This window comes from Varroa destructor, unplaced genomic scaffold (genome assembly GCF_002443255.2).
Source record: "Varroa destructor unplaced genomic scaffold, Vdes_3.0 BEIS01000001.1, whole genome shotgun sequence".
NCBI lineage: Eukaryota > Metazoa > Arthropoda > Arachnida > Mesostigmata > Varroidae > Varroa > Varroa destructor.
Window position 1 is genome coordinate 69449558 of NW_019211454.1, and position 15195 is coordinate 69464752.

The 15195-nt window shown below is 40.4% G+C and overlaps 1 protein-coding gene across 5 annotated transcripts in view; it reads left to right on the forward strand.

Moving 5' to 3' along the window:
- mtgo (miles to go) overlaps positions 1-15195 on the forward strand; it is a 65747-nt gene that overhangs the window by 17944 nt on the left and 32608 nt on the right. For 2 of the 5 annotated variants that reach the window (XM_022789107.2, XM_022789136.2), the window contains exons 2-3: positions 4337-4417; positions 4587-5228. The exons of 1 other annotated variant lie outside the window; for it this stretch is intronic. In XM_022789107.2, coding sequence (XP_022644842.1) covers positions 4337-4417; positions 4587-5228 — 723 coding nt within the window. Of the gene's footprint in view, positions 1-2733; positions 2771-4336; positions 4418-4586; positions 5229-15195 lie in introns of those variants that run through there. 2 more of the 5 variants (XM_086977200.1, XM_022789125.2) reach the window with 2 other exon arrangements.

The window sequence follows — 15195 nt, forward strand, 5'->3', positions numbered from 1 at the left end:
GTACGAGGTTAAACGGAATTGTTATATGTCTTGATTGTGTTTTACTCATACGATGATGCTATTAGGTTAACTTAAACTGTCATAAATAACAATTGATGATTCGGTAAAAAGTTGTCGTTGCATAAGTTCACCTTGAACGTTTATTTAGCACGATGCAAAATTGATGGATTTTGTGTGTCTAAACGGATCATTTAGAAGGTCTTTTTTTAGCTGTTTATGTTACCTAGTATTGCTATTAGTTATCTTCGATTATAATAGTTGGATACTATATACGTTCGACTCATCTCGCTGTTACTCCCCTTGTAAACGCATACAGAGAGCTAGCTAGCTAGCATATTTAAACGGACAGAAAGATTGTGCATTGAGAGATCTTCCATTTTTTTTAATACCTGAGGTAAATTCAGTCGAAACAGACCGATGCACCCTGAAAACTATTGGGCACCTTCACTTTTTGTGGTCAGTCTACCGCCTGTTCCTCGTATGTTGTCCTACTCATCGATTTCGAATGCAATAGACTGACAACAGATGACGAGAAACGTGGAAGTGATTAGGCTTTCTTAAAGGCCATAAACACAATTTCACATGGTTTGAGGTTTTTTTTTAGTCATCTTGGGTAACGCTTGTAGTGGCTACTTGGCCGGATGGCAACGCTGGTCAGCTTAGGGGCCCAATGGCAAACGCTGCTTTAAAAAACGACGTTCGAGCCCAGACGTCGGTGTGGGGCAAGTTCGCTTGTTCTTCGGTCCTGCCAGCCTTTGTAGGGTCGGCATTACGTTGTTACACGATTGGTATTCTAGATTAGCCCCTTATTGCAAGCAACAATTCTGTAGCATAACGTTATGCGATCAGAAAAGAACGCTAATTTCATTCAGATTTAGCATTCATTCCGATGAAACATTGATCTAATCCGGAGATTTCTACTATGCGATTGTATCTAGCGTACTATACACGTCTTGCTCCGAGAGTTCTCACTCAAGTTTATTGAGCATTCGTTCAACAAACACTATCTCAATTTAATGTATTTTTTGAATTCCAGCTGTTTTCGAACCACCGCGCATTGTCGGTAACAGAGAAGAAGTCGGTGTATTGGGTTTTTGTAGGGAATCAATAATTTTCAAACAAAAATTAAACGATTATTTGTAACATTTTATAATAATATTATCAAACTAAGTATGCCACATTTGGATCGATAGCATCTGTCCTCTCTAGTAGCACTACATCCTATCATCGTAGAAATCCTGTGCCTTTTCTCTTCATCCCTTCATTGAAGTAAAATGAACACCATTAAGAAAGGTCTGCAGAAACGAAAACAAATGATGGTCTGACGATGCAAGATCTGGACCATACGGCTGACGCATTAAAACTTCCCACCTAAATTTTATCAATTTTTGCCGGGTAGTTAAAAATGTATGTGATATGTCATGCAGACGACAGCTCTTCTGCTTACTAGTTCCGGTCGTTTTTTTTTCGTTTCTAGACTAGGCTCTTAAAGCCTGTTTTAATCTTGATCCTTGTTGGCAATGAAGGTTTGTTACAACAATTTTTCCAGGCGACAGCAATGCTCAGTGCGCGATTCCCTTCCAGTCCCATCAAACAGGTAGCACCACCTTTTTTTGATGCTATTTTAGGCTCTGCCGCAGCTTACAAGGCATATTTTTTTTATTGTTGTTGTCGCATGTAATCCACCCGTGATCTATAATTTTATAGATGGCTTGATTTCTATGGAGTTTAGTAAATGTAGATACGTTTGTGTGAACTTTTTTTGCGCCTATTCACGTGGCACCGAAGCATTGAGCTTTTTTTTCTAGTCAACTGTCTTCAATGAATTGAAGACTGTGTTATAATCAGTGTCTAGTTCCTTGGCGATGTCACCAGTTCATGGCTACTTAAACGAGTCAATTTTATTTAACTTTCGTAATGATGTCATTAGCTTTTCCGCAATTGGTCGACCACTACTGAGATCATCTTTCACATCGAGGTTTTCAGACATCTTTTGAGTTGTTTGGTTTGGTTTTTTTGGGCTTTGTTTGGTTGTCCGTAAACAGCATATATTTTTATGTTCCTTTCATGTGCCTTTATATTTTCCGTAATTTAATTATGAAGTAAAGCGAATTTTTTTGTAAAAACTTCACTGATCTTCAATCATAGCAAAAGAAGCATTCGAACAAGTTTAGCGCATTTATCACTACCGAATTTAAGTTTTCAAATAACACCAAAGCCGATCCGGCAGGACTCGAGATATGCGATATTTTCGAAAGGCTATACAGACATAATCTTGACGGCAGAAGATTACTTGATGAAGAAAACTTGTCCAGTAGTTGGCCATTACTCGTTTTAGTAGAAAGTGTTGAAAGAATAGACCTCGAACGCTTTTGTTTCAACTCTCGCTGTTTGTTATCTGATATATCTATTTCTAGTCATCGTTATTTACAATGTAACTGTAACAGCGTGTACCATAAATATGAAACTGTGTAAAAGAGTAACAATTGTATGTAAAGATACGGACATAGTTACGTGCACCCGACTGCGTAGACGTGCTTCAATCCATGGCGGTCAGCCCGGGGGCAGAATGCCTCAGCTACAATATAATAAACAGAAAACAATGAATTGATGTGTTCTCCGCTTTTACGTTGAGTCGTAAGGGCCTATAGAAACGACAGCGAAAATGAACCCGACGCAACTACTATCGTTGTAGACGTCCACTGGGCCGAGAGCTAACCCGATTTTTTTTTACAAAAGTTATAAACGATGGAATTACAAGCAAGGCCAGGTAATAACACCGTTGTTACTGATATTACTAATTTTTATTTCAACAATCATACAACTCTATATCATTATCCGGCAAACGGTTTTTTCAATACTACCTATTGCAGAGATATTCAGTAATGTCGAAATGCACTAATGTTTTATATGCGATTTTAAAAAATCTTTTCTAATGAAAGTAATGTATTACTTTCAAGAATTATGTATAATTCTACATGTATATATTGTAGATGAACTACATTGATGGACACGTTGTAGTTTCTTAATAACGACCCCGGCGAGCATACAGCTCTTTCTTTTGCTTTTTGCTAGCGTAGTGCCATTCTAGATGTATACTTAGCCCACACACAGAAACTAACTATACAGTGTACTTGGCGTTTGTATGCCTATGTTAATTAGTGTTTGCTATTATTCTTATGGTCGTTAACAATTTATAGTTAATAGCCTGTTTAGTGATTGTTTATGTTTGCGCATGGTAATTATCTATATAAGAAGCAATTGTGTTTTTGTTTATGCCGCTGTGGAAGCTTACAGTATTGAAACATCAATAGCCAAATCCAGAGGACGGTAACCAACCATTGATTGTCAACCGATCATATGGATAGGTGTGATCTGAGCACTTAGTAAGGCCTGAGCCCCAGCCTTTGTTGGACAAATGTCCAACAAAGGCAAATATTGAAGACAGTGATGAGTAGCTTGGTAGAGAGAAGTGGTATACGGCCTTGGAAGGATCAATTAGCAACTTTACTCAATTGATTTACCAACGGATTATCTACAATCGATTGCAATGAAACATAGTATTTCTGTACATTTTCTAAAAACCTTCCCCTCTGACTTATCGATCTACAGTTTTAGTTGTGATCCACTGATACACCAATGAACGAACTACTCTTACATGTAACGTGTCACAGTAAGTTGCCCAGAAGATTTCACCTTTAACTTATTGACCCTCTTTGTATCTCAGTCCACTAATTGTATATTTGAACGACTGTTCCCTTGAAATTCAGTCCACGAGCAAAGGGTAGAAATCAATAAAAAAAAAAAAAAAAAAAAAAAACAAGATAAAAAGGACAGTTTTAATTAACAGGCATCGATTTTGGATTATGGCTTCGAATTTTACTTGGTAGTCTCGGAAGTTCATATAATTTCAGAGGCCGTCGAGTATTGGGTCTCTTTTCTACGATCGGTTGTCAATGAAGTGAAGTTAAGAAATATAGTTACGAGCACAGGTATACACAGCTATATTCAAGCATGAGTAAATTGTACACGATAAACAAGATTAGGCTATGTGAGCGGCTAAACCCCGTAGTCTTTTTAAAAAAACGACTAAAAAACTGCACAGTTTTGTTTTGAAGGGTGGACGCCGAAATTACGGTTCGGTTTCTCTCAGAAAATTTTGCCTACGATACGGAAATACCCTCCTTTAACAACAGAGTCAGCTGATCGACGGGGTCGAAACATGGTATATAGCTGTCTCATTCTTTTCGGTAAACATACGTGGTTGATAATACATTTTTGTTCTATTAAATGTTTTTGGGGTTCTTGCTTGTTGACGTCTGTGCGCTTATAACAGCTGAAGTGACAGCAGTTAAGGAAAAGGCGGAATATCACGACGTGGCATTTCGTCTCGCCAGAGTACGACAGCTGACTAATAGTAAGTCTGATTTGCAGGAAAATCTGACTTGAACTAATCACCTTGCTGCTATGTTGCTTAACTTTACATTTTTCAACCTGATAAGGTAAACTAGAGGCGCCAATGAGTACATGCTGGTACCATTGCTTACCAATTATTTTATTTCTCCCTTTGTGCTGCCGTTCACTAGGCGGAGTTGGAAGAGATTCATCGACCTCATCTACGCCTCCCCACTCATCAGCAGCGTCGTCGTCATCAGGTCTTCATGTTGGAACGACGCCCCAGACCATTCCCATCGCTGCCGCCGCTGGATTTCCTGTCCAGGCGGCGACACCTACCGCACAGGTTACAGCACCACCACCGATTATGGCTAGCTGCTCTACGACGACGACGACAGCAAAAAGCCCTCCGCGCAGCAATCCTAGTCCCGTAGTGCAACTACCCTCGATATCCTCGCATTTAAACAGTAGCGGGGGAGGCGCTGGACGAGCACCACGAAGTGCAACCCACCCTCGATATCATCAAAGCGGTGCAGGTGGAGGAGGATATCACCAGGGGGCTGGGGGTAATGTGGCTGCTGCTGCTGCTGCTGCTAGTAGTGGTGGGGCAAGTAACAAATTCGGGGGTAGCCATGATGGTGCTGGGTGTCCCGATGGTGGCAGTAGCCACAACCGACAACAACATAACCCCCGACAACAACAACAACAGCAGCAACATCCTCCTCATACACAACATCCTCCACCTCCTCCTCAGCCGCCGCCGCAACAACAACAACAACAGCAACAACAACAGCAGCAGCAGCAGCAGCAGCAACAACAACAACAACAACAAGGTACGTTGGCGAACTCGAAAGGGAAGTAACGGATACAGTAGAACTTCGAAGTAACAGTTTGTTACCGTTTTCTTTTATTTAGTACAATCAGATTTATTCACTATGTTTCGCTATTGTTTTCCTCGAAGCGTTAAATTTATAGAATAATGCATGATTGTTCTTGATAACGTAGCCCTTATTGACTTCGAATACCGTGGCCATAGTCTATTGTTCAGAATAAGTTGGCTAGCGTTTGGCCATATTGAGCGGTTAGGCATTTTCTAAATTGATTCAGGTAAAACGAGCACATCAGTGCACAGGTGGCGTAGTTAGGAGTGTCAGAGTTTCTTCGACGCAAGTTTATCAATACAAGCTGAGCATCTTGACGTATTGACACTATTCAGCAGTCGAAGGAGGCTGAACCCCGCCTTATTGGCGTGTCAAGGTTTAAGCAGATAGCAAAAGCAGTAGTAGTGCTCTTCTATTTTCTCATTATGTCTGACTTTGTTTTTTTTTCGTCTTCCGTTTTTTGTCATTTATCAGCAAGCTTACTTAGCTCCTATGGGCTAAGAAATAGACAGAGAAAGAGGAAACCCGTCTGTTTGTTTCACTTGTCAGTCAGGATCGACGTGTGTCGATTGTCTAGGAGTAAAGAATATGTAGGTCCAGTCTGTCATCGACGAATGTGGTTCACGCATAGTATACAGGCGCTAATGACAACCACACTGGTGGAACTGGGTCGCTGGGGCTGTATTTAGGATGAAATCGAATCTCTCGATTTCCTCGTGGCAACGATGCCGGGTAGTAGCAGACGGCATCATGAAGTGTAATGAACGAACGTCGTTTGCAATCTTGATGCTGAGTCGTCGTCATACCCTGTAGTCGTCATGCCACCTATAGTTCTATTGCCGCCGCTCACCACACTACTTTTGTGATACCGCTTCTGGGAGTGGCAGTGTTGCTGCACAGGAACCTTGTTGCCCAACGACCAGCTAGCTACACATCGGCATAATTCCAGAGCTGCAATGGCGACGGCATCAGAGCGAGGGAGGAAGGAGCTCGGACGAGGCGCCCGCTTCCGCTGCGACTTCAGTTGACCATGACATCAACTGTTATTGGCAGTGCTGGCTGTTAAGTGCTAACTGCTGTACTCATTTGTAGAACAGCTGGATAACCGAGAGTAGGTAGCGTAAAGTTGCATGATTCAAGTGATAACTACGATCAGACTAGTTAGACGAAATAAAGATGCACAGTAGAGTGCATTGCGAGTCGCTAAAAGGGCCGCGCATTTAGTGTGCTGTATACGATTTACCATAGTCGCAGTTAGCCCGAATTGGGTGACCGCAGGGGTTAGACAAAGACGAATTTAGTGAACACATGAATGGACAAGCAGAAGAGAAATCCGTGCTTGGTTAACGGGTTAATTGGATGGCTGGGTCGGTAGGTGTATATTCACCGACCCAGATAGTCGGATTAAGGTTAACGGATTGGATAGCTGACCCAGCAGCAGAAGTAGTGGTAGCGGTAGAAGGTTATGCTGTGTCAGCTAATAGCTAGACGATGCAGTCATATATACGGCTCGTTGAAACTTCACTGGTCCATTATGGTAGTAGTTGTGGTAAGTGTTGTCGGAGGAACTACTACGATTCCTAAGAGCAATAATGAACGTTATTATTTTTATGGTCGGACTCGTTTGTACGAATATCTGCTGCATTGCTCTTTGTTATCTCATTATACTTACTATTATTATTATCACTCAACTCTCTTGTTGTACATAGCGACAAATCCTATGCGGAATCTGTTGGTTAGAATATATATATATATATATACACGTTAATGAAAGGGTAAAGCAAGATGAATTCAATTCAAACATCCAACACAGTTCTTGTTAGCACAATGCTTTTTCTAGCTACTATACATAAATATCGGGCTCCCAGAGCGAGGGTATAACAAAGGCCTGCCATGCGCAGGATTCACCAGCTTTCTATTGAACCGTAATAGTATTTCAGTGTACGTATCGGTTTCGTTTGCAAGTTCCTGCCTTTTCGCTCGTTCCCCCACATCCTCCTTTTGTTCGATTGCCCATGTGTTATCCTGTGTCCTTTAGTGTTCGTTTGAAATGACGCGTGTCTTTTCTTCTACTAACAACTGCCAGGCAGCGGTATTACTGTATTAGCTGTTGTAGTTCCGTTAGCCTCCCTCTGGCAGTCTTCTGCTCGGTCGGATCTGGTTGCCAACTCCGCACTTGTTTACGGTCTCCTTTCAAAAAACTATACGAAACAGTCCAGACAATTATCTCTTTCTTTTTCGCGGGTTTCTCGGTGACACTCACTCATTTTCTACTGCTGGGGCCTTCGCGAAACTTTTCCATGCCTTCAACGACAAGACTATGATTGCTATTTTACCGCGCTGTTGCGTCGGGTGCTTGTAGCTTTCTCTGTAGCTGCTAGGCACAATAATTGTTACCACTCGAAGGCAGATCAGTACTATAAAAAAAGAAAAGGAACGCGAGCTAACGAAAAATCGTGACGTTAGCAACAGGCGGAGTCTGCCATCACTTGCAAATTGTTAGTGCGAAGCTTGAAAACTTCACCATTCGTCCCGCTCACGCCTCGTGAAACACACGAGGCTGCCACGATGTCGTGTACCTAAAGGACGTCGATGAGGATCCAAAGAGGAAAAGTGTCAAGAGCAATTTGATTAAGCATCTTGGCAGGGTGGACAAGTTGCTTTGTGCCAATGAGCCTATAGTACATCATGGCCATCTTCTTATTTTGTAGTCCTTGCGAATTAGCTCGACTCAGAGTAATGTTCTTAATAGGAACAAAAATTAATTGTACCATTGTTATGGTTTCCATAAGAGTAAAAAGAAAAGAGAGCATAGATATGTCAATGATTGCACATAGATATGTGGAACTACGATAGAACTAGGCTAGAGATGATCGAATGTAGGAAATCGCGTACTTAGACTTATAGGGTAACTTCACTAACAGTATTAAATGATTCTAAGACACAGTTAGTCTACATGAGCGTTTATCCCCTTCTACAGATGTTTAGAAAATAGCTTTTTCAGAAGAGCTGGGGTCGCAATGTACTTTGCTATTTTGAGGCAATTGGTTCTATTTGACGCAATTTTTACTTGCGCCAAATGTAATTAACTGTCACTGTTGAAACCGAAGAAAGCAAACATAGTCCTAGTCATCATATGGGTCTACAAGGGTACTCGATTTCTGACACATCCGCAAAACGCAAAATCCATTTAGCTGAACGCTGTAAAGGTTTTCTTTCATTAAAATACGTTGACCAGTTTTCAATTGTGAGTCTGTTAACTGTCGAGAACTTATGCAGAAGTCGCATCTGCAATTGGCACTACCTTCTTCTCGTTCAGAAATAACCATTTAAGTTTTGGGTTTTCAACTTCTGCGTCGAAAACTCGGTCGCTTTCAACTTACCGTTAACGAATAGCGACGACCTCATTGTTGCCTCTCTGTTGCCTAAAACATTTTTTAAGAGCAATATACATTGTAAAAACATCGTCGAAACTATTGCCGGGACGCAATATTTGAATTTCTAATAAGCATCGAATTAGTTTGGCTCATCACTATACGTTGGACCACCATAGCATACATGCTTTGTACGGTTTGCTCCTTCAAAGTCAATGCTTCAGATTTTTTTCGAAGTGCTCCGTCAAACCGTAAGTGAATAACGTCAAACGTATTGTGTTTAGCCAATACGATAATAAGCAGTGCATATCCCTCTAATTCACGTACATGTATAGATCGGGCTGTGTACACGTGATGAGTACTACCTACTTACTGAAGCTGGCCGAAATTGTTACACGGAACAAGAATATGGGTTTGGGATTCACATGAAGGTTTGAACAAACATCATACTGGAAATACGAGGCAAATCTCATAAATACAACAAGTCCCTTGACTGGAGCATTGTCCTACTTAATTGTTTATTGAATCCATTGAAGAAATATTGAGTTGTCGCATTTTTTTTGCCGGCATTTCTTGACGCACCTTCATTTATGAGCTGTTATAATTACAAAACATGTTGCTGAGGCAGATATAAGCGAAACCTATGTATCTTTTGAATCAACCGTATATGATGATCGCTTATGAAACACATTACGCTCGGATTATTTAATAAAAAAAAAACATATGCATTATCCATACACGAAACGAAAAAAATGGAATAATTTTCAACTATTCGTTCCAGCTATAGCTATTGCGTCCTATTTGCCACTGCTAGCTTACAGCGGATAGCAGATTAGCAGGCTTGGTGCAATAGTGAGCTATAAATATGCCTGACAAGCAGCTAAAATGCAACATGTGCATACAACAAAATCCCTCCACCTAACAGGAAGTCAGATCTGATTAAGATCAGGATTACACAGCAGAAATCCTGGGATGATCTGACCTCGCGTGTGTTTTCATTGGATTCGGAACTCGGACGCCCGGATGTTAGCGATATCTGGATGTGTTTGGCCGAGTGTGGGTGTGTATGTACCGATGGCAACTGCGATTGAAGTTATTTGAGTGCTAACTGAATAGGCAGTACAATTTTTTGCCACTGACATATGCCCCTATATAGAGGCATAAAGTTTTGTTTCGACATATAGCAATCTTGTGGGCATATTGACTGTCGTGGGTATGAAAAGCAAGAATCCAATAGAGTGATTATTGAGATAAGCGTTATTTATTCTTCTACAAAAAAAAGGGGAGAGAATTTTTTTTTCTATTATTATTATCTCGGCTTTCCTCTAGCTGGCAATCACGAATGGCTCTCTTTTTTCAGTCCATTCTGCAGTATATAAAGGGAAACGTACGTTTCGCCCGGGGCGTGAGATTTGCAAAGTCATATTATTGCTCTACTGTGAAGGGATATAAATGAACATCCGATCACGCGGGTCGGCGATTTATAGCATCAAACTTCTGGGCCTTTATCCTGTTGTTTTTGTCGTTCTCCCCATGTATCAGTGCATGGGATTGAGCCCTGCGAGTGGGCGCTGATGACTATTGTTATCTGATATTATAGTACTGCGTTGTTGGAAATGTATTCTACTAGATAACATTAAGGTTACACATCTGAGGTAATATAAGTTGCTTATATAGGTCGGCGTAAATGTTACTTGAAAATTGAGATTTTGTTGGTGGTAGAGTAATTGTAATAGTATTGTTCAAGGGCCTTTATTCGGACTTAAGATCGGAGCCTTGAGAATAAATGGTATTTGTGAATTCTATTAAGATAGAGCACAAATGATACTGTCTGTTTAATGTGGTGCATTATCGAAACGGTCGAAAGGATCGCTCTGTGCCTTTGTTTTGTGAGGGATGCTTTTTACAATAGTCAGTCACCTAACTATGGAGAAAAAGTTGATAAAATTATTGCCGAAGTCTTATTCAAACTGTAATGTAAGCTCATCAGTGGTCTGAAGTGGTCGAGTTCCTGGAATCAGTTGTCAGACTCTCTTAATCAGTCACCAGACTCTCCCAGTCGCAATATCGCCAATGAACTTAACAACAATTACCGAAGTGTTTTAAACCATTCGAGGAAGTGATTACTAAATAGCTTCACGTCAGACGAATCAGACAAAATAATTTACGTTATCGTTTTTCTAACCGTAAAATTACACAGCGATACAATGAAATCGAGCCGTTTCTGAAGTAATTGATTACGAAAGATGATTACGAAAGTGGATCATATACGACAATAATGGCAAATAAAGAAATAAACGCTCCGTGATCTGTAGCAAAGTCCAGAGAGACGTCAAAAAAGGTATTTGCTTTGTTACCGCCAGAAAAAACGACTCGGATCGCTACTGTCGACAACGACCAAGCCATCAAAAAATCGACCAGGACAAGACGTCCTCTTCCATTGTGACAATGGTAGACCGCATCTATATTTGTAGGTACCCGGAAAGAACTGAGAACACTCGGGCGGGAAATTTTAAACTGTATAGCCAGGATGCTTACACCGCCAGGCTATAATTTTTTCGCTCCCTGCTTTAATTTTAATCGAAAAATGCAAAAATCACATGCCACAATTTTTCGCTCAGAAATCACAAAAATGATAAAATTATGAAATACCAGTAGTAGAACGTCATTCGTACAAACAGTTTAGTAATATTATTTTTGCTTTAATTTCAACTAAAATATGATATTTTTTTTGACAATCCAATATATAGTGAGTTAGCCTCAAACTTGGATGGGTATGACTGGATGGGTAAGCAAATAGAACCAGGAGATTAAATTCATCCTGTGTCCCGTCTTGCGTACGCCAAAATCTAATGTCGTTGCTTGTAGGCTCGACTAGCTCCTTTCTATCCTTTCTATTGTTGATGGAACGCAGTGGCCTGTTATTTCGTGAGTCGTATCCGAAGATCGCTGCAGAGGGTGTTGACGCACGGCAAAAAATGACGGCTCTTAGTCACCTATGTACCGTCGGCTATCAACGACTGCACTGAGCGAATAGCGAACACAGATGCCAGCAGTTGTTTCGTGCAGTTTAATATTCAACTATCTAAGTCTCTGACAGGAGTGTAAATGTTCATCCGTAAAGGTCTATTTTGTGCTGGATATGAAGAACCGGTTTATGGCGTCGCCACCGGAAACCATCCGTTAGACTTATTAAATTGAAAAAAAGATAAAATGTCGGGGAAAACGAGTTCAAGTGAAGTAGACTCTCAGACAAGGTGGATACAAACGAGGTGCGAAGAAGATACACACATATTATATATATATATCTCTCTATAAGTATATTATAGAGATATATCTCTATAAGCGAGAGAGAGAGAGAAAGCGACCTATGTCCACTCTGTTGATAACTATACGCATTGAGAGACAGATCACGCAGACACAGCCCATTATCGGTCGCTTAAACACTCGAGTTTACTAACCGTACCAGCTCTCGCGCATCTCTTAGGCTAACAGGCAGTAGCTCTTAAAAATAACAACAGGCCATAAATAAACTAAACGCAGCGAATCATTTCGTACCCTAAGCTATCGTCGTGTTCAATGTTAGGAAACTTTTAAAAAATAAATATGTTTTCTCTGGACATGGTCTGAGCATCTGCTGAACGTTTTTATCTATGAACGACATTTTTCCCAAGCAATCTATGACGCCTCAGAGTTTAACCTAGAGATCTTTCTCTCTGTGAAGCTTTTGTTTCAACAAAGTTGATCACAAATTTTTGAATCCTATCTTGGCCTATATGTGGCAGTCCCGAACAGAATGAGTATTATTTATTGATTAAGGGGTCAGAAATGTTTGCTCTTGCCACAGTGGCAAGCAGCCGATTTTTCTAGATGCTACTTTAGACGCAGTCTACAATCAGGAGCGCACCATGAGTAGTTATACTGGCTAAATTGTGTTTTTAGAGGCAGATAATTCACATAATTAATTCTTTTTGCCGGTTGTTGCGGTGACTTTATCCTGTTATTTTCTATTTTCAATTTTCCGGATCTTCGCCATGTCTTGAAAGCAGAGGCTCAATAATCGACGTACAGCGGTGCAACAGCAAATGTCCACTATTCTGCCTGTCCGCCTCCGTCCTAATCTGAAAGAACTTGAAAATATAACGTCGAAGTATACAATGTAACATTATGGCTTTCTGAACTTGATTGCAAATTTGTCTGCATGCCTTCATTAACTTCACACAGATCTTGAAAATATTGGCTGTTATATCGTCCTTCAACGTATGATTTCAGTCTAGAACTTGTTTGACGTTTAGGACAGACCGCGCGGACCTTCACAAATAGGCCCATTTAGCTGCACCCACATTTCCCGAATCAAGCCTGACGTTACGTCCTACTGAATACGCACCATGCCCGATTCACAGGGGCTGTTTGCTGTTTACAGTCTTGACGAAGACTGTGACAAAGTTTGTGACGTACTGATCTAGCGAGAACTTTCCTCATACATTTCACAATAATACGCCAAGTTTATGATTTAGTCCGTCCAAAATCATTGGTACACTTACCGAATTCCCAGGACAAAATCAGATTAAAGACATCACTTGGGATCATTGCTCTTACCATCAATAGTACAATGTCGTAGCTTTCTCTTAATCATAATATACCACCCTTTGTCAGTTTATTTTGTTAGTACTAAATCCTTATCGAACTATTAAATACTTTAGTCATGTGATGGTAGATATTGATTCTTAAAAGTTTCACTTCTGGCTTTGGCTTTTACCATAATATTAACGTAGTCTCGTTGAAAGTTAGGAAAATCTAAAATACTATTTTTCCTGGACGTATTATCAAAACATTTAGCTAATCCTCTTCTAATTTATGGGGAACATTAGCTTTTAAGCAGTCTATAAAGCTTCACAGCTTAACGTAGAGATTTTCTGTTTTCTAAACCCGTTTTTTTGTCGAAGTATTACATGTTTACAAACCCTATCTTGCACTTTTATCTCTGTGTAAGTGACACTCGTAAACCAAGTGAATATTATTAACTGATCGAGCAAACATAAAAAGTCTGCTCCCCACGCTACAATAACAGTCGACCGATCTTTCCAGAGACTACTTCACACGAAGTCAATGATTTGAAAAGCGTAATCTTTGAATGTTGCACGTAAAGCATACTGTAGAAATAGAAACTATCAACGAAGCCCCTTCAGGCGAAAGCAGGTGGGTAGATACAAGTAGTTTCGAAAAACCAAAAAAAGTATCTCTGATCCTTTTCTTCATACACCTGTTAGAGTTCTTTGGAGACACCCTCTAAAACGTGCACAAACCACATAAGTTAATTAAGGTTCAGTCGTATGCGAATAGTTTTTTTTTTTTTTTTTTTTATATATTTACGACTATTCTTGAGTTCGTTCACTATAAACGATTGTAAAATAATGCGCTTTGTCAGCATAGACTCACCCTTCCATAAAATAACTAAATGTATCAGTAGATGTGTATAGATATATTAGTTATTGATTTCACATTGTCTATATATAGATACTGATGTCATTGTAAAACGTCCATGATCTTGGGAAGCCAGACAATATTGCTTTTTGTGGTCCTTTTGGTCACTTCCAGTGTTCCAGGCTATTAAATGCGTAAACGTATATACCAGACCCCATATAATACACACACACTGGGTAACGTATACCTGCGTTTTGTCGATATCCTACAAATCTAACCCTATTGTTGAGTTCACGGCTAATGTTGAGGTGTTTTTTTTTTTAAATTCAAAGGTCTCGTTCAATGTTACGGCTTACTTTATGAGAAAACTTACTTGTTTTTTTTTGTCACGATAAAAATGACCATTTTGAAACGATAACGGTATCGTTTCACAGCTGCATATACAAAGAATAGGTATTATAATTGTAACCTTATATTCGGCTACATCTTGTCAAGACATAGTTTGTTACACAAGTTCATATAACAACAACATTAATTATTTCGTTATAGCTTCATGTATTTATGCAGCACCTTCGTCACGCGTGCTAAGAAAATGATTGAACTATTTGTATCATACACATATATGTAGCCGTATGAATCCACGTCATACATAGTTTCTATGATTATGGCTGGCTGATCTTATGGGGCGGTTGGCCTGTTTGCGTTGAGGGGGAACGGTCGGGGGGAGGGGAGGGGAGGGGGTAAAGATGCTGGAATCTCTTGGTCGACCAAAAGCAAGCGAGCAGAATGGAATACCAATAGTATAGCAGCAGCAGCAGCAGCCGTCACATTCTAAGCAAGGCATGAAGGAGGAGTAACGGTAGAGAGTCAGCGAGTAAGTCTGGAAGTTCTATGTCGTTTCGCCCATTTGCTGGGTCTGCTGGATCGCCAGTTCATTGGTTTGTTCGCTCTTTCGCGTACATCTCAGGCCGTTGCCACCGCTGGCGTCGCTGATGTTGTTCCAGAGTTACCATACAGAGGGCGAAAGCGAGCAAGATATAGTGCGATAGAGTCATCCGGCGGACATTGACCCTCCGTTTGGAATGAAGAAGACTGATTGAGGGGAAGGATGGGGAAGCTGG